Below are 20,208 nucleotides of genomic sequence, written 5' to 3' on the forward strand. Positions count from 1 at the left end.
GGTTTGCAGCTGGGTAGAGTTTTGTGCTTCTCTGAAACTTGATCACTTTAGAATTAGTAAGAGCCAGTATGAGAATTAATTCACAAGGAACTAGAAGTCATAAACATTAGACAATAATATTCTGGCATATGATCTTTCTATTTAAAAAATCCTATAAATATAAATCACAGCTTGTAAATCAAATTACTGAGAAACAAATGGGTCAGTGATACAACTCTAGATTTAACTGATTAAAATTTGAAAACTTTTAGTTCTTAAATCACAAAATGGAGGCCCAAATAATCACCTCTGCCTGATCTCTGTAGTAGATGTTTCGGTAATGAAGGAATGTTTGGGAAAAAAGGAAATTAGTTAGATTGAATCTTCAAACAACTCTTGAAGATTTCAACTTTTTTCCTCTATATACAAAGTTTGAAACAGAGAAAATGACCTAAAGAGGACACTACTTTGGTCATTTAGAACTCTGAATAAGTCAAAGTTCTTTGATTTGAAACATACTTACATTTTTCCTAAAAGAGATTAGTGTGCAATGTACTAACAAACAAAACTTACATTTCTATTACCTTTTTTTTTTTTTTTTTTGGTTTTGGCTTGTTGGCATTTACTATTTAATTTGATCTCTATAGCATGTCTTATCTTTTCCCCATTTCACAAAGGGACATTCATAACCTGAGGGGTTAAGTGATATGCTAAAGGGTTATTTGGCTTTTATACTAGAAACTGGAAGGAACTCCTGCCTTCCGGCCCAGAGCCCATTGATTCATTCTATCTCAGTCAACTGTTCTATGCCCCAGGGGCACAGCAGAGATGAAAACGAAGTCCCTTACAAATAAATGGATAGTGTGTCAGGTAATGGGCTTTGCTCTGCCAGGACTGTTTGGGCTTCTATTTTGGGGTGAGCCCCACTCCCTCATTCCAAATTCTATGACCCCTAAAGCTCCTTTTCAGGTGAATAGCACCCCAATTCTCCACTCAGGTGTAAGAAACACTCATTCCATTATATCTGGAGATGCCAAGGCTTTCTGTGGGAGACGATGAGGGTTTACAGCTAGATAGAGTTTTGTGCTACTCTAAAACTTGATCACTTTAGAATTAATAAGAGAAAATATTAAAGTTAATTCACAAGGAACTAGAAGTCCCTTACAAAAAGGTGGAAAAATAAGACAGGGTAAGGGGTCTGGAGTGCAGATGGGAAGTACCGGGGTGGTGCGTGTGTGTGTGTGTGTGTGTGTGTGTGTGTGTGTGTGTTTGGGAGGGAGGGAGGGGGTAAAATGTGGAAATGGATCACACAAATATCTGGGGAAAGAGAAATATTGGCCAGAGGTCAGAGGTTGGCTAAATTCAGCCCACTACCTGTCTATGTAAATAAAGTTTTATTGGAACACAGCCACGCTCTGAGGTTAATTGTCTATGGCGGCTTTTGTGCTATATTGGCAGGGTTGAGTCATTGTGACTGAAGCTGTCTGTGATCCATAGAACTGAAAATATTTACTCTCTGGCCCATTAAAGAAAACATTTGCTCACTCCTGGTTTATGCAGAAGAAATAACAAAGGCAAAGCCCTAAGGCACAAGTGCGCCTGTTGTGTTCAAGGAATAGCAAGAAAGCAAGTGTGGCTAAGGTGAGTGAACCAGTGGAGCAGGAGAGGAGATAAGGATGAAGAGAGTGGGATAGGACCCTGCAGGGCCTTTACAGGCCACTGTATAGAACTTTGACCTTTACTCAGAGTGAGACAGGAAACCACTGGAGGAGGCTGAGTACAGAACTGACATAATCAGACTTACATTTTAAATTGATCACTCTTTTTAGAATAGATGAGAGGGGTTAGTTTGGTATATACTGTAATAATCCAGATGAAAAATTATTCAGGCCTGGACTAAAACATGAAGGTGGAAGTTGTGAGAATTTGTCAAATTCTTAATATATGAATATCTTGAAAAGATAGTGCTGATGATTTCCTGGTAAACTTGAAATAGAGATATGTGGTGTGTGTGTGTGTGTGTGTGTGTGGCGGGGGAGGCTTGGGAAGTAGGTGGTCCCAGTTTACTTTTATGGGCCTGCACATCTGGGAGGACAGTGACCATGAACAGATGAAAGGAAGATTGTTGGGGGTGTAAGGTATAGCTTGTGGTTGGAAGTGAAGAATTCAGCTTGGACAGTAAAATTGTAGATGCCTTTTGGATATCCAAGTGGAGATGTCAAAGAGGCATATATGAATCACATCCGGAGTTCAGGGGAAAGGTTTGAAACAGGCATACAAATTTGGGAGTCATCAACGTTTAGATAACATTGAAGTCACAAGAACAGAATAAGATAACCTAGAGAGTTAGCTACAGATGTCACAGAGAATGACTTTAATAGCTACCATTTAATTTCAATGTACGTGACAGGTTTTGAGCTAGGAACTTTATACTTTTTGTCTCTCATCTTACAACCCTCTACTTGGGTTGTATTTTACACATGAGGAAATGAACACTTAAGTGACTAGTCTGACACTACCTAGTCAGTGACAGAATCCAGGTATGCCTGCCTAAGTGGTCGAGCCCTCTCTTCTCTGCCAGGACATAAGGAATAGAAATACAAGAGTGAGCATCAGCTCTGCGTATCTGAATAGTTAAAAGAAGCAGCAGAGCTTCCCAAGTAGGTTACCCATTAACACAACATTATCACCAGATGGGTACCTCTGCTCTAAGCTTCAACTGTAGTGAGACGCTTCTTTAAGGAAACCACTAGGCTGGTGAACTGTGATAATGCTATCGTGGAACTTCCTTCTCAATTCCCTGAATTTAACAAACTCTCTCATCATGAATAAGCAGAACATTTCTCATTTAAGAGCAGATTAAGAGGTGGACACTGCAGAGGAATTTATGCATCGATGTCATGCACTGCATTGTAGGCAAACTACAGGTTACTAAGGTTAGATGCTGTTACAGGATGCTGGACAAATCCTTGATTAAGTCAGAGGAAAACCTCGTGACTGAAAACTGCATATGAATCATTTGAAACAGCACAGAGACAGAGAATATTACTAGCAATAGATGTGACCCAAGATGTTACTAAAATCCTTATAGTGTTGCTTTCATCCTCACAAAGTAAAAGTTTCTTGTTTCACTGATAGTCTCAGACTTGATCTTTGTTTCCACTGGCCTCTCAAAAGTGCAGTCATTCAAACTGCTAAAAAAATGTGGAGCAAAGAAAAGCCTGTTATCCTCCTTCCCTGTCTTCCTACAGGCCTGGGCTGAAAGGAGTCATCACTTATTTTATGCCTACAAAAATCAAAAGAGGCTCATCTCTCCACGTTGAAGGGTAAATAGGAACTAACCTGTGTGCATAAGTGAGAACTTCCACTTACCCCAGTAGGGGAGCCACGCCTTGGGGTTACATCCTAGTTATAGTTATGAGGAAACAAAGGAAGGGAAGTTGCGTTTGGGGCCGGCTGAACAAGATTAAGTCTTGGTGGAAATATTTAGGTCATGCTGGTCTGGACGAAACGTAGTGGGAGTAGTTGGAGGTTTTGGATGAATAATAGAGAAGGGAGTGATTCCAGTGTCTTTCCTCCTCCACCTTCATGCTTCCCAACCCCAGGTGCTGCTTCCATGGTAGCCCGTCCTCTGGAGCCAGGCACCATGATGATGAATACATACCCAAAGGGAGAGCGCTATCAGTATGGAGACTTTGAAATGATACAAGGTAATAATCCTCAGGAGAATCAAAAGATGCATTTGACATTGATGCTTGTCGCTCCTTTTAGGGATTTTGCTTCTTTATCACTGTATTGCCATCTTATTGAGTGCCACAAGCAGGTTGGGTTGTGTTTGTATTTCCCACAACACCCAGCAAAGTAGCTGTCACCCAGTGGGCACAGAGCAAATGTTTGCGGAATGGGATACTAATCATCACCCTGCTGGCAGATACACACAAGCGGCAGGATGCAGATTCCTGATCCTGTTTCTGAAACTGTACTAGGACAGCACACTTCTGTTTCACTCTTTACAGACTTTAGACATTTTGTGTCCCCAACATCATGATTATTATCTCTCTGGATGTATTCATGAGCCAGGAACAAATAGAACTAAACCACTCAAGTGTACCTAGTCACATTTCTTGTCCTTTCCTTGTGAAGAGTATTCTTTGTGCTTCTGGGCTCTTCACTCTTTTTTTTTTTTTTTCCTGATTAACTGAGAATATGAGCTGAGTGTCAGAGAGAGGGGATTGAGGCTGCTACACAAGAAAGTATATAGAGAAGAAAATGTCAAGAGGTTTGAGGAGGGGGAATTCAGAGATAGTAAGTTATCCAGCAAAGGCTGGGCTTTCTAAGGAGAGAGGGATCTGGGGTATTGGAAAAACTGCCATGAGGTGGGGAAGAGTTGGGGGGGGTTATAAATAGGTGAAGAGAATTCTGGGGCAGTCGTCCTAAGTATTTCATCATCCTTCAAAGGTTATCTTAAGAAATCACTCAAGAAAGATCTAAATGGTTCCCCAAGGCTTTGGGAGCTAGGGGTGTGTGTGTGTGTGTGTGTGTGTGTGTGTGTGTGTGTGTGTGTTATTGTGCTGAAAATTAAAAGGCTCAGTTTTATTTGGGGTACAGTTAATATCTTGTATACTGACTTTAGTAGCATTTTGGTTTACTAACATGTTAGTAGGTTATTTAACAGAGATTTTTCATTAAAAATTGCATGCCTGAAGGAACTTAGTTTGTGTCATTGGTCATAGAACCAGGAACAGGACAGTGGCCACTGGAGGTAGAATTGTGACCACAGGTGTATGAAAATAGAATAACAGGGTAATATAAAAAGAGCAGATGACCAGGAGGCCAGAGGTTACCTAAAGGTTAAACTTGTTTGACCCAGAGTTGAGGGGAGCAGATACTACAACTACAGATTTGTAGGCACATGGGTGTTGGACTAAGTGTGTGGTGTTTATTAAAAACACAGGCAAGGAGTCCATTCTGAGTCTAAAGCTAGATACCTGGTCCTATTTTGAGGAGCTCCATCTCTTGTATTGAGACTATGCTTACCCATCTTCTATATACATCCTCCCACACTTAGTAAGTATCCCTTGCATATTTTCATTGTTGGTATTATTCTCTTGACTCTTGATGGGTCCTTGGAGAGAGGGTTGCTCCCACTCTCCTTATGTTAAGGTTTCTGCTTTGATTCCTTTTGATTTCTCAGGTCTTTAGGATTAACCAGAGAGAAAGGAGAGTTGGCATCTAAGAGTTCTACAGCCAGATGGCTGAGACATGTGACACAGCTGTGTCTAGCCTCAGCGCCAGAGACGGAAGGCCCTGTCCTATCAGCCAACCGCAACTGACACCATCTCACTGGGCTGCCCTGTCAAGTGATTCTCTCTGAGGGAAAGAGGGTTCAGTTCTCTGTTAGCATGCTTGCACTTGACTATCGACCTGTGTGCTGAGTAGCGTTTAATTTTTTATTTAAAGTGTGGCCTGACAATTCCCTCAGAATCACACTTGGTGTGCTTGACCTCCCCTAAGGAATACTTTTCAGAAGTATTATCATATACAATTTATTCTCTTTTGTGTGTGTATGTTGGGCGGGGCATATTTGGAGACAGGGGACAGCTGGGGTGGAGAAGAAGGGAGCACTGGTGTTGGGGGTGGAACAAAATATCAACTTTAACAGCTTTTCAAAGTTTATTCAGTTTCCACAGTATACTAAATGTATATTATACAGTGTATATTCAATATTATACACAGTATAATTAAATTTGTACTTCATTAATTGCATAAAGTACAAACTTTGTCATTAGCTCTTCAGTCCACAAATCAAATATAAGAAGTCATTTACAACAAGATTTAAATCCTAAAATAAGATACTGAAATTAAAAATTCTGGGAGCGTTATTCCTCACCTCAAATATGGTCCCCATTGTAGGAATATTGTTCCCATTGTAGAAAGAGAATTTGAAATATTTGAGAATTTACTGAGGAAATCCTGATTGCCCAGTTTCAAAGTTTTAAGAATCTGACAGTATTTTTCGCTTATATTACTGAATGCCTCATATCTTATGCTTAAATGCTCATTTGGTTCAATTTGTTTTGTTTTGCACTTCTGGAATTTTCTCTTCCCTTTAATTTACTGACTTTTGCTAGGCATTTTTGTATTTAGTTTAATGATACTCTTACAAATAATATTAAATAGTGATAGAGGTAATCTATGGAATAATGAAGGCTCATTAATATCTGCCTGATCCATTTTTCTAAAAGGCTAGAGCTTGACAACGAAGGTCACAACGTAGTGAATCCTGTTTTTCCCCAGACAAGGCTTGTTTATTTAGCTGATGATATTTGTCGAGTCCACTCAGGTACGAATGGTAACTGGAGATTATCCAGGAGTCATAAATGTGGAAATTACATTGTAACGTCACTCTTCTAAATGCTCAGACCAAAAATGGGGGCATCATCCTTGCCTCTTCTCTTTCTCTGATACCCACCATCCTGTCAGCAAATCCTCTTGGCTCTACCATTAAAGTATAATCCAGAGTCTGACCCTTTCTCACCACATACCATTCCACTCTAAGCCACCATTTCCATGCTGGATTACTGCAGTAGCCTCTTAACTGTAGGGAAAATTGTGAGTATAAGATAAAAATGACAGTGAAAGAAGGCTACAATATCAAGTAAGAAAGCAGGTAAGAAAGAATTCCATTTGGGAGAATGTCACTTACCCAAAGGCAGAAATCTATTAAATTGTTTTGAATCAGCACACTGATTCACTCATGAAAACAAAACAAAAATAAATAAATAAAATTTTGTTGAGAGATTACTATGGGTAAATACTATGGGTATGCTATGTGCTAAATTTTAAAAGGAATAATACAAATTATTGAATTTTTAGTCATTTTATTTTAGAGTTTAAATTCCTAATTAATTTTAATTCTAAATTAAAATCCTAATTTAAAAATCAATTGATCAATTTAAACTGACAAGAAAAATCATGAGTTTGAGGATCCATTATTTTATCTTTGCCATCATAAAGGTAGATATTTGGGAGCATTGTTTTTCTTTTTTTACCTAACAGAATTCTGGATATGTCTCTGAGCTAGGAGAAGATAGACAGCAAGCTCACAAAGCTAACCTACAGTAGCAGATACGCTCCATATTCATCTTAAATTCTACGTTTCCTCTATGAACCAAAGTTTTGGGAATGCCACAATGAGTTCATAATCTGATGAGAGGGATGAGGTATGAAAATCAAAACAAAACTCCACAAGTCAAAAAGGCGGGACTGGCTTATATTGGTGATCTGTTGAAGTTCCTTTCACCCCAAGGACACTGATAGTAGTTTTTCCATTCTACTATGTGTAACTAATGTAATGCAAACTTTACATTTTTCCCTAGTTTATCCTCCAAAACCCTAGGAAGCAGGTAGTATTAACCTTATTTTTCACATGAGGAATCTGACCCTTAGGAACAGTAAGGAATTTGCCCAAGGTTGCCCACATTACCACCGTCTGGATTGAAATCCATATCTGGCAGACAACAAAGCCTAGGATTTTTCCACTCTACCACAAGGCCTTTCAGCAAGAAATTGTCCCTTCTCCAAAGGGTTTCATAATCCAATGATGACAAATCATCCAACAGATTTATTTTCAAACTAGATGAAAAGGTGGATCATAATCTTCTGCGGGGAAGTGATCTCTCTGTTTTGCAATTTACCCCTATGGAGGCATTTGTATTTTTAAAAAGCTCCCCAGGTAATTATGATCACCTCCCAGCTGCTTTCCAATGCTCTTCTCCCTCCTCTTCACCTGGTCGACTCCTCCTCACCTGGACTGAACTATGGTGAATTCACCATCGCCGGGCCTTTTCCGGCCAATTAATTTACCCTCTGCATTCCTCTTGCGTGATGCCCTCAATGAGCTCATCACATCTATCCACAATTACTGATTTACATGAGGTTTGCCACCTTTTGACTAGGGAGCTTGTTGAAAGTAAGAGTTGCATTTTGCGTCTTCAGTACGTAGCACAATGTCTCACACTCAATAAAATGTGTTTCAGAGGACTAAACTGGTAAACAAAAATCCCAGAGCCACTTGGAAATAGCCTGAGAAAAATCTTCAAATCTGGTTTATCGCTCGTTACACCTAGTGAATTAACTTTGTAATTCAGTAAAAATTAAAACACAAAACAATTTTCTAAGTTCCACGCGTAAGCCATCGCCCTTTGATGCGGAAGCTCCACAGAGAACTACGTTTGCCGAAATCCCTGAGGCCCAGTCGTGGTTGGTTTGCTGACGGTTCTTGAAAGCCTGTCACATCAACCAATACTGTGACGAAAATTTCCCTGCGCAGGGCAGTAGGCGGCCAATCACAAAGTAGAGGGCGGGCACTTCTGATTAGGCTTCAGAAAGCCCTCAGTAGCTCAGAGCCGTCAGGGACAGGGAGTTAGTAGCCTAGGAGAGTATCCTTCCTCTCCAGCCCCTCCCCACGAATTAGAGTTAGTCTTTATGCGCTTGCATACTGCTTTACGTTTTCCTTAGTTTCTACATCCTTCCTAATCAAGTACCTCTGCTTCCCATCCACCTTTCCTTGTTGAACTCACTCTCGGGAAAGGGTACCCGCATAATTAATCTCTTCTCCTTTTCAAACTCGAGACAGATATTTGTCTCTAAGCATCCAAGTGGGATTGTGACAGTGAAGCAGTGGAAAGGTTTGAGCGAAAACTTCATTCTTCCCTCCTTTCCCCTTGCAAGAGTGGAGAAGCTACTGGGGATTACTTAGTGGATAATCAGCATTACCGGGCGGATTGAAGGTCTGAGTGTCCGCGCTGTGTTTACTTCCACCCTCGCTCCCGCTCGCATCTCCACCCACGCTAGCGTGCGGACTGAATCCAGGGCTGGCGTGTCACTGGTCGGGGCAAACACCCAGCCCTGGAGCCGTTTCCCTTTGGCATCCTCTTCCCATTCTAGCAGCTACCTGCCATTGGCCATGCTTTCATCCTACCAACAGTAACAGCTACAGGAAAGAATTCATTTTTCCCTTTCTAGGTTCATCTTTCCTGGTACCCTTTCTAAGTCTGTCATCCCCTTGCCACAGACATAACCGTTGTCTAGACGCTGTTTTTCAAAATCCAAATCCAAATCAATCCAAAACAAAGCCCATCAATAAAGCAACAACAATAATATTGTAGCCAGCAGCCGGGAGTGTGTGCCTCATTAAAGGGTGAGAATATAAACCCCCGCTTCAATGACCGATTTTGAAATAAAGGATTCCTGCTGCTTGTTAGTCATCAACATTTTTACTCTCCCAGCTGCAGGAAAAGCAGCTGCATCCTCTGGCAAGGCGATTGAGATGGGAGAAATTTAGCCACGGTCTGGGATTTTCGCAGAGGATAATTTAAACCCCAGCTCCACTCCGGTGGCTGAGGAGGGGGTGGGTACGAGCGGTGCGCATGCTCAGCAGCCCGGCTCCGCCGAGGCCCAGCTGCCGCCACCGCCGCGGCCGGTGCTGTAACCGAGGCTGCCGCTGCTGCTCCGAGCGGGCGTTGGTGCCGTGTGCCGAGGCGCCCTATCAGGCGAGAGGGAGCGGCCGGGCGGGAGCGCGGGCGGCGGCGGAGCCTGAGGTGGGCAGCCGGGGCTCTGAAGGAGCGAGGGCGGGCTGAGCCAGCCTCGGAGGAGCGAAGCGGAGAGCTCTGGGACCCACCCCGGGCGCCCTGCGTGCCATGGCCGGCGGGCAGCGGCGCTGAACGGCCGGGAGGCCGAGCGGCGGCGGCGGCGGACGGAGAACCGGCGAACCCCGGGAGGAGGAGAAGCAGGAGCGGGAGGAAGCGCCGAGGGACTGCGGGGCCCGGGTGGGCGGCGGGGCCGCGGGCCATGGACTCGGCGGCGGCGGGGGCGAGCCGGGGCGGCGGCGCGGCGCAGAGTCAGCCCGCCGCCAGGTGAGGCTAGGCGGAGCGGGCTCGGGGCGCCGCTGCCACTGCTGTGCCGCCGGGCCGCGGAGCGAGTCGGCGGCGGCGGCGGCGGCTCAAGCGGCGCCGCAGCAGCCGCGGCGAGCAGCGGCGGCCTCGGAGGAAGAGGGGTCGGCGCTCGGGGTTCTGGCGGCCGCGGTTCTCCCGTCGCAGTATATCCTGCTCGGAGTATCTTTTGCTTCTCCCCAGCTGCCTCCTTCCCCTCACACTGACACTCTGTCCCACACCTCCGCGTCCTCGGTCGAAGCTGCCTTCGGCCCGGGCTGGTTCCCCCCCGCCTGGGGACGCCTCTTACCTCTCCTCCCGGGCTGCGGGGGACCCCGCCGAGACCATGAGGAAATTCAACATCAGGAAGGTGCTGGACGGCCTGACCGCCGGCTCGTCTTCGGCCTCGCAACAGCAGCAGCTGCAGCAGCAGCACCCGCCTGGGAACCGGGAGCCCGAGATCCAGGAAACGCTCCAGTCCGAGCACTTTCAGCTGTGCAAGGTGAACGGAGCGCGCAGACCCGCGAAAATCGGGGTCGTTTTAGGGGCAACTCAGGCTTTACACACGAGTCGAGGGATAGAACGCCAATAATAATCATACCTCGAATAAAGGTCTCGCTCCTCTAGCACACTTTGCTTGGTGGGCTATTTTGGAGATTGACATCATCTTACTCCTTTTCGTTGAATTTCACGTGCGGCAGTCATTTCAAGGTTGCTTCTAACGTATTATACTGACCTTAATCTTATGGCTTTTATATTCAAGCATTTTAATACATAATTCACTGACTTCCAAGTTTCCTTTGGGAACAGTGTCTAATGAATGTTGTTTATCAAAAAGCCAAACGTGTTCAACTAGATATTTGCTCATCACTTTTCCCTTAAAATGTGGTAGGAGGCTTAAAATATGAAATCATAGGGTCTTTCTATCATTTTGTTTGGTGAAAAAGTTAGAGCTGTGATTTTTGCCTATTAATGGCACGACAGTTGCCATAGCGGTCTGTAATTCAGAAAGAATGATGCAGCGAATTAATTCACCAGCTGCTCAATGAGAAATACAAACTTGTGTTGGTATTAATACCAGGCATTCATAAGTCAGAGTTTCTTAAAAGTGTGTACATACTTTTTTGCCCCAGTGTCCTAAAATTATTAAGGATTTAATAGCAAAATGCAAAAATATATGCTGTGTTTATTTTCATTCTGTTAGAGTTGCAAAATGATGAGATAGATGTTTGCTAATTGCTTTACTGAATCCTTAATTAGAGTAATTATGACAGCATTTCCTTAGAAGTACTTGTATTTAGCATCCAAATAAAGTAATGATGAAGTTAGCACACTTGAAAAAAAGCATGAATTGCATTTTTAAATGAATATACAGAATTTTTGACCACTGCAAACTTCAGTAATTTGTTCTCAGACATAATAGTATAGAATATTAAATTTTCTTCTAAAGCCTACCACTATGATGGAAAAGCAGAAATTAAGGTGTAACACTGGGATAGTTTTTTTGGTTTTGTTTTTTTGGTTTCAGATTCTATGTGCATAGGTTTTTGTCTGATGTAGACTTCATAGTTTTTTTTTTTAATAGCAGTGCATGTATATGTGTTTTGCATCAATTATAATTGCTTCTCGGTTCTAATACCTCTATTGACTTTTCTGTTTTAAAACTTTGCTTTCTGCCTTGGTTGCTGTGATGTCACTTGCCCATCCCTAGACTGTTCGCCATGGATTTCCCTATCAACCCTCAGCCCTGGCCTTTGATCCTGTACAGAAGATCCTGGCAGTGGGAACTCAGACTGGTGCTTTAAGGCTGTATCCTTTCATTTAATTTAATTTTATTTTTTAACTTTTACTGTATTCTCCCCAGTCCTTCTGTATTGCTGATTAGTTGCTTTTCCTGTTTAATGCCAAAGAAATGGTATGATCAGGTATTATGTGAAATCATGTGGTTGTATCTCTCCCCATGATTATACTTGCATGCAGGTTGTATGTTGCTGTGATGTTTCTTAGGTCAATTTATAGTAGCTAAACACGTATCCACATAGAGTTCTAAAGTTTTGCTCTAATAATTACTGTCTTTGCAAGGAAGTAGAAGTTTCTAAGGGGAAATATATCTACTTATACTAGTGGTCTATTGAACGGACTATGTAGAGGATGAGGTTTAAAGACAATAGCACAAGGCACATTTTATTTGCTTTTTTAAAAATATTGTGCATGGTAGATGTTGAAATTATGACTATTTATTCTAATGAATTAGAGGTTGAATTTGAATTTGTTTCTGACTTGTCCATCTAGAAAAATCATTAGAAAACAAATATAAGTTTTATATAAATAGTTATGAAGTATTGCTATTTCTAAAAGTTTTAGAGCATTTTGTTAGTATAATGCAAATGGAGAAGTGTACTGTCTTGATATGTTTTCCCTTTGATGGTCTACGTTTGTTATGTATATGTAAATACTGTTAGGTTAGCTGTACGTATTAGTATAGAGGATTATTTTTCTTGGTTATGCATGAACTGTAATTGTTTTGTCATAGCATTTTTTTCCAAATACCTACTCATTCTTCAAGATAATTTTTTCAGTCTGAACAATGGAGAATACTTCACAATTCCTCTCAAACTATTTAACTTGAAATAAAATTGTGTTTACTTTTACTATGATATTTACCCATATTAACCTAAATGCCCTTAATTTTAAACTTAAATATAAAATTTTAAAAAGAAAATGCTTTGTTCATCCATCAGTAGGATATCTGCTTCCTACATATTATTGAAGTAACATGTTGGTAATAAATAGACGAAAACACTAGATGATAAGAAACACGGAGGAGCAGGAAACTTTACTCCCCACGTGTTAGATTTATCTGGCTCCTGAGAAGGAGGAGGGGAGCCTGCATTTGAGTTAAACATGTGTCTTACCTTTTTTTATAATCTTTTAAAATCTTCATTTCAAAGTAGTGCTATACGTGGTATCAGGATATTTTATTTGTGATTAGTGTGCTATGTTCAAAATGCTTATAAAAGTTTTCACTGAATTGTGTTACTAAGTGAAGTCTATCATTCATAGTAAATACCAGTAGTGCACTCATACCTGTAAAAATGGTAAAATCTGACCAAGCTAGATCTGAACCTGTGAATTTCTAAGACAGTATTTCTAAATAGTTCTTACCCAGATATCTAGATAGTTGACACTAAAATATTTTTTACTTCAATTGTATAGATATTTTTATTCCGGTATCCAGTGATCAATACCTTCTAGTTTAGGGCTCCTATTTTAGTCTTGTGAAGATGGGAATAAAATTAATTTTGGTAGTGTGGGTGCTAAGTGTTCAGCAAAACCCCGTGTAGTGACAAAGTAGTGTGGTATTGGATCCAGATGGACTGTTTAGAATGAAAAGCCAATTTTTTTTTGTTCACAGCAAAAGAGTATCACCTCTGGACTAAAAGGGGGAAAAAAAAAGTTGAATTAAATCAACTATTTTTAGATTATTTTGGTTTTCTTTTAAGTGGGTTCAATTTTTACTATTTTCCCAGTTGAGACCCAGTGTGGTCTCAATTTTCTTACGGTACATAACTTTTTTCCTTTAACAGCCAGTCTGCTCCTTTTATAACTTAATATAATCATGAGTACCGCAAGCAAGGCTGATTTTATAAAATCAAATGTTTTTCGTAGACAAGACTTTTTACCCCTACTGCATTTGAGGAATTAGCAAATTACACAAAGGGAGAAGTTAAAATTGAAATGTTAGGCCTAATGCTAACTGTCAAATGAAAAGGATCAAGTGTATGAAATCATCACTTATATGTCTTTTGCTTTTATACATTTTTTTATAGTTAAATACTGTATGAAAAGTGAATCTGTAATTTACAGTTACACTCTAAATTTTTTTTAGAACCTCTCACTGTATTTACAGTGAAGTTAGGAAAGCAGTTTACCAAATACATTTTTATTTTACCTTTTTACGAGATTTATATGAACATTCCATAGTGATAAATTGGTTTGCCTACCAGTAATACCACTAGTCATTCCTTCTGTTAGGTTTAAGTAGGAGATAAGCTTATGAGCTTTATTATGGCTTTGATTTGTAGAAAATCTAAAGTAAAATAGAAATCTTTTTTTATTTTAAAGTAAAATAAAAATCTTTATCTAAAATAAGACTAAGATCTTTTTAGTTTTACATAATTTCCACATACGTGGCTTAAAATTTGTTAATTTCTCTGTTCTTTGTTTTGAAAGCTAGACAACTATAGTTTATTTCCAAGCTCCATATTGGTTTAATGTGCAGACTTAATAATAAGTCTCTTCTCTTGCCCTAGTTCTTTTATATTTTTCACTGTTGCATTTGGCTTCTTACAATCCTTCTCTTTATTTTCTTCTCATATTAGACTCTTGTAGTCTGTCATACATTTGTTCTAAAAGATGTCTTCAGAGCAGAAATATACTTGTAAATAAAGTCTTCTTTCATCTAACTGTCGAGCAGAGTAGGAGGTTTTCAAAAGTGGGACTGGGTTATTAGAATTTGAATTGCATGTCTAATTTAACTAATAGAATGTCTTCCTAAATGTTGGAGGACTATACTAAGTTATCTATTTTGAGGTTAGAAAAAAAATGATGAAGAATTTACATCTGATATCTAATGTTTGTAGACAAGAATTGTGAAAATCTGAATCCTTAAACAGTATCTAACAAATGAAGCAAGATAAATTTAATGTATTTGCTGCATTAACGTATAGCAAATGGCTGATGTCATTATAAACATGCCTTATGTTCAACCTTTTTGGCTTCTAGAGTGAATATGAGGTTGGAATGAACTTACTGATAGGAAGCAGGGAAGCATAATTTTATATGCCAAGTTATACAGTAGTGATTTAATTATCTTAATTCTCCTCCTTTTGCCATGTAGAAATAGGTACAGTTTGGTTCTTCTGAGTAATCTAAGCATCAGAACTATTGAGATAAAGTAATCATCTATCCCCATATGGAATAAGTAAAGGGGAGAAAAAAGGTTCTAAGTGAAGAATGAAGGCATTTCTAGTAATTCTGCTGTTGTCCTTATCTGGACTCCTAGTTTACTAGTATAATTTTGAATTGCTTCATAGTCTGTTGTAACTATGGGCTACCCTGATCTTATTTTAAGGTATTTTCGTCTAAACACAACAAGGTTGTTTTATGTATGAGTATCTCAAGGACTGTGCCAAAAAATGGACTTTCAAATTTACTTAATCTTTGTAAAAAATTGAGTTTTTAAGTATCACAATTATCAAAGGATCTCATTTATTGTCTTCCTGACTTGTGGAAAATATAGTAGGCAGTCTCTGCTTTGATAAGGCATGGGCTTGTCTTTCAAATTGCAGTGTAATTTTGCTGAATGCAGGCTTACAAAATGATTTCTGTACATTGGAGTTCATTTAACAAGCACTTGTTAAGCGTTAACATTCGATTATGAATTGTGGCCTTATTTCTTGTTCGTGTCTTGCCACTAAAGAATTATGTGTCCTTGAGTTAGTTTTTTCTTACTTTTAAAATGAAGGTGCTGTATTAGATGATTTCTTCGAGAAACAACTTTGTGATTCTAAGTAGCTATATATTGTTCTAGGTGAGTATGCAAAAGAAATGAAAATATGATTCTTATGTTCAAGGACTAGAACTAGATAAACATAATTGAAATAAGAGTTATTTAGGGTCTACTCACATAACACAAGGTCAGACTACAGGGAAGTTTATTGCGTTTAATGACACGTCTGCACATTAGTAGATGAGGCTTGAGAATGGCAGGGAAGGAGGAGTCGGAAAAGTATTCTAGGCTAACAGTGTGGGCAAAAGTAGAGAAAAGGGATCATGGTAGTTTAGAGGAATACTAGAGACTGCTTGGAATTGTGATCCTAATTGAGTTGGAGGGAGAAATAAGGAACCAGTAGGTGGAAAACCTTGAGTGCTAGCCTGAGTTATCTGGGTGTTATTCAGTAAGGAATCATTGTAGGAATCATTATATAAGGAGATATGCTCTCAGGAAGACCTTGTGATTTTTAGGATGATTAATAATGCAGTGGTTGAAAAGAATAGAACCAAGGGAACCTTAATATGTAACTAAATCCATATGGGTAGTAAAGTGGATCCAAAGCAGGAATAGTAGAATGGGAACTGGAGAAGGACTTGATGACTTCTTTGTATCAGATCTTAGAGGGAGCAACTAAAGGTGGTGATAAAGTTTTCAAATACAGCACCGAGGCAATTACAAGACAGAAATGGAAAACTTGGTAAAGAGTGTGGCAGAGTGATGTGGAGTTTGGAATTATGTAATCTTTTACTTTTATCCTATTGCCATTTCGAGAAGGTAGCCTAGACTGATTCTAGCTTGAGAATTTGATGCGCTTTTACATTTGATTTCCTTTGGGTTGGTCCTCGGTGATTTCCTGGGTTTTGTTATTGAATCAAAATAACTTAAGGTCACTGTTAGCTGTTTGGCTTTGTCCATTTATCCTTGGTCAGTGTCTCTCAGTAGTGCTAGTATTTGGGGCTGGATAATTCTGTGGGTTTGCCCAGCACATTGCAGGCTATTTAATATCCCTGGCTCCCACTTACTAAATGCCAGGGTTACCTCTGCTGTTAGTGTGGTAACCCACGTGCCCTCACACACTTCCAGGGGCTCCTGGTTGAGAACAACTACACTTTGTCCTAGTTCTTCACCAGTTAAGTAGGAATAATAACCCAATTAGCTCATGAAGGGAGCGTCAGGATTAAATGCAATAATGTGTATGTTTTTAGGACCATGCAAGGACTGTTTTGGTGACTATTCAATATGATATTATTATAAATATGAGAGTTTTTCTATGGTTTTAATGTTCAGTTCTTTCATTCATTTATTTCAGCAAATACTTGCTGAGAAGCAACTAGCTGCCAGGCTCTGTGTAGGAAGGCCTTAATTTCATTATTTTTGTAGCTGATGTAGTCAGTCTTCGAAGGAAAAGGTCTTAAAGTACTGTTTTTGTCCTCTTTAAAATGGTTGTGTTCTTTTCAACCACAAGTTTTAAGGATTGCTATTTAGATGTGATAAGATAATACGTGAAAGTTTGTTTCACATAGTAGGTGATAAATGATTGTGAAAGTTTGTTTCACATAGTAGGTGATAAATGATTGTTTAATGGCTTTGTACTATAAGATAGCTAGCATTGCAATGTTTGACTTGCTGCTTATTAATTTTATTTTATTGTAATTAACAAAACTGGAAAAAAGATTTGGAAATAGATTTTTGTTCAAAGTAGTTAAAAATGAAACAGCTCAGCTAAAATTTAGCCAAATTTTTGTTACTCTTCTACCCCGCCATCCTTTTTGTTCATAGAAGAGCTCTAGTCATTTTAAATTCTAGCTGTAGAGGAGAAACAAGGACTTCGAAATACTTTTACTTCTCAACTCTTAGCTCCTCACTGAAGAGGACTTTGTATAAAAGGAAGAATGAGTACTGTGTCAGCTATAGGTTGTGATTCTCAGCGTGGAGTACTGCAGCAAGGAGAATAGGCACATTTACTTTAGAAACTACCAGAAAAGGTGTCTGCCTGGAAGCAGTTATTTTGCAATGAATTTCCTGTGGAGGGAAACAAGGTATGATAGAATCTAAATGGGATTGAAAAGGGATATGTTAATTACTGGGGAATCAAGTCTGTGCTTGGTAAGCCTTTTTACTTTAAGTAAAATGGGTTTTTATTTCTGCTAGGTATTCTCTTCGTTTTCCATTTGTTTTTTAGTATAATTTGCTTTTAAAAATATAACTTGACTTTGCCATCCTGACAGAAAAAGGTAAAGGAATGTTGGAAGAATTCCCTTATTACAAGCTTGTGTTCTAGTCTTCAGACTAATTTTGGATAAGCCAACTAAAATCTCTAGGCTTTAGTTTCCTTTTCTGTAAAATGAGGAAATTGGGATCTGTGATTTCTAAGAGTCCTTCCGGCTCTAGGATCTTGAATTTTTTTCTGTGGAGGATTTGGGAATGCTCTGGACCATCTCTGTCTAGAGTTGTCTTCTGATTGGTTGTTCTGAGTATCTGTTAAAGAGGGTGAAGTGTTAGACTCAATCCCATTGTGGGTCCCTTTACTTTGTACCCGTTGCCTGCATTCATAATAAGTCAGCAGATGCACAGTTGTAAACTTTTATTTACAAAAGGGAGCAGGAAAAAGCATGTGAGATACACTTCTTTCGTTGATGAAACAGCAGCTCACATTGCATACTAGGATGGTGGGTTGTTGCTTTTCCTTTGTTTAATCGGTAGGGCCTCATTAATGACATAGGAAACTTGGGCCATTTTTAAATATTATTTACAAAGTTTACTTTCCTTTATTGGGTGTTAATGGTCAGGATGTAAATTAAAATGAGATTGCTTAAAAATAATACTGGGTTCCTAATCATATGATTTTATTAATTTTTACGTAAGAAATTTAATAGAGACTAATTTCATTGACTTGCTAGCATGTAATTTGAGTAATTGTATAGTAGGTTGGAAAAGTAATAACTAGCAATGTGCATGTAAATAAGTGGACTATAGGGATGATTATCACTAAATAAAAGATAAGACTTTAACTTCATGCATTGGAAGTGACACCTTGTTTACAAGAAGGAAATTAATAATCAGAGTGTCAGCACTGTGATTGATAATGCTTAAATGAGAATATCCTGTCCTGATTTGGTGCATTATCATCATCGGAAGGTATATTCGGTATCTTGGGATTGCAGATTAATGAAATGTCTTTGGTTTGAACTAAACAGATGTCTGTTTAAGAATATAGCAGAATGACAAAGGGAAAAGGATGTTTTACTATATACTATCTTTTATATTTGAATGCCTTTTATTAAACATAATATAGTACTATAAAACTTCCTAGGAAGCAAAACAAAGTGACTGTTGACTTGATTTTTGTAAAATAAACTAAGAGTTCATAAACTATAATCATAAAAGACTACCAAAAGGTATTTGATACATCTCCCTTCCCTTAGTCATATGTGATGTAAATCATTCTAAGGAGGAAATATCAATAGTACCTTTGGATTTAATTACTCAAACTTCTTCCTGTGAAGATGTTCAGGCTTCTATATAATAGGTCTTGTACTTTAACTTAAACCTATTTCTAATATTTGTTTGCAACACCAAAGAAGAAAGACAAGTTAGTTGTCTTCCATATATTGTTATTATAATTTTTAACATTTTTGAAAATTTTAAGTAACAGTCATCTACTTGCAGATTTAGCAGTCCCAATTGCTTTAATCTCTCATTCTTTTGTATTTCATTTTAAAGAAATTTTGGATACTAGCTCTGTTTTATGTGTAACTTTTGTTTTTATTTTTGGGCTTGGGTGGAAGGAGGGGAAGGGGAAAGAATCGTTGACAGTTTATTCCTTACTACTCAGTGTTCCACAATGGGCCATGTGTTTAGTGATTCCTTAAGTCTAGAACAGCGTTCCCCAACTTTTTTGGCACCAGGAACCGGTTTGATGGAAGACAGTTTTTCCACGGATGGGGGAGGGGGGATGGTTCAGGCGGTAATGCGAGCAATGGGGAGCAGTGGGGAGTGGCAGGTGAAACTTCGCTGGCTCACCTGCCGCTCACCTCCTGTCGTGCGGCCTTGTTCCTAACAGGAACCCTAATGTGTTGGGGACCCCTGGTCTAGAATACATTTTTCCCTGTTAAAGTAATCCTTTAAAGCCCAGTGCCTTTCTCTTTGTGATGTATTTTTGGTTTTAATTCCATCCCTTTTTTCCACCCATGTAGCAATCTTTTTCTTAATTCAGCGTTTAAAATCTAAATTTCTAAATTACCATCCTTTATACGTAATATCACATAGTCATTAAATGGCTAAAACTAGTCCTTTTGGAAATTATAGCTATAATATTGAGGTATTTTTATTTTAAAATAAACTGTCAGAAATGTTACAGCATATGAGAAGATGCAGTAGAGTCCAAAGCAGTGCAAATCAGAATCAAGCAGTATCCTCTGCCTTATAAAGAGGCCAGAAATTGGACAGTGGTCAATATACAATTATAAAATCAAAACAGAAAGAACATACAGATTCTTAAATGATTAGCTTAATACTTCTCTACTAAAGATCATATAAAAGATGAGTGTGTGTGTGCATACAAATGAAGTAATGAAGGTCTAAATCTGTAATTCAGGAGTCTGCAAACTCTTTCTGTAAAGTGCTAGATAGTAAATATTTTGGCTTTATTGTCTCTGACCCAGCTACTCAACACTGCCAGTGTAGCGCAAAAGCAGCCATAGACAATGTGTGAAGGAAGGAGTGTAGATATTTCAGTAT

The 20,208-nt window shown here is 39.2% G+C and overlaps 1 protein-coding gene and 1 long non-coding RNA gene across 6 annotated transcripts in view; one reads left to right on the forward strand and one right to left on the reverse strand.

The window, feature by feature from the left end:
• Nucleotides 1–10,310, reverse strand: part of LOC115802050 (uncharacterized) — a 456,956-nt gene extending 446,646 nt beyond the window's left edge. Inside the window, exon 1 of the long non-coding RNA XR_016395247.1 lies at nt 10,222–10,310. This is a non-coding gene — a long non-coding RNA (uncharacterized LOC115802050). The remainder of the gene's footprint in view (nt 1–10,221) is intronic.
• Nucleotides 10,141–20,208, forward strand: part of STXBP5 (syntaxin binding protein 5) — a 165,990-nt gene continuing 155,922 nt past the window's right edge. For all 5 annotated transcript variants that reach the window (XR_016395246.1, XM_022558713.2, XM_022558722.2 and 2 more), the window contains exons 1-2: nt 10,141–10,413; nt 11,623–11,720. Coding sequence is in view for 4 of the 5 variants with exons in the window: in XM_022558713.2 (XP_022414421.1) it covers nt 10,258–10,413; nt 11,623–11,720 (254 nt within the window). In the remaining variant the exon portion in view is untranslated. The remainder of the gene's footprint in view (nt 10,414–11,622; nt 11,721–20,208) is intronic.

The sequence above is a fragment of the Delphinapterus leucas genome, chromosome 12 (assembly GCF_059928025.1).
Source record: "Delphinapterus leucas isolate spDelLeu-1000000601 "Yukka" chromosome 12, BTC_Dleu_Yukka2, whole genome shotgun sequence".
NCBI classification, from domain to species: domain Eukaryota; kingdom Metazoa; phylum Chordata; class Mammalia; order Artiodactyla; family Monodontidae; genus Delphinapterus; species Delphinapterus leucas.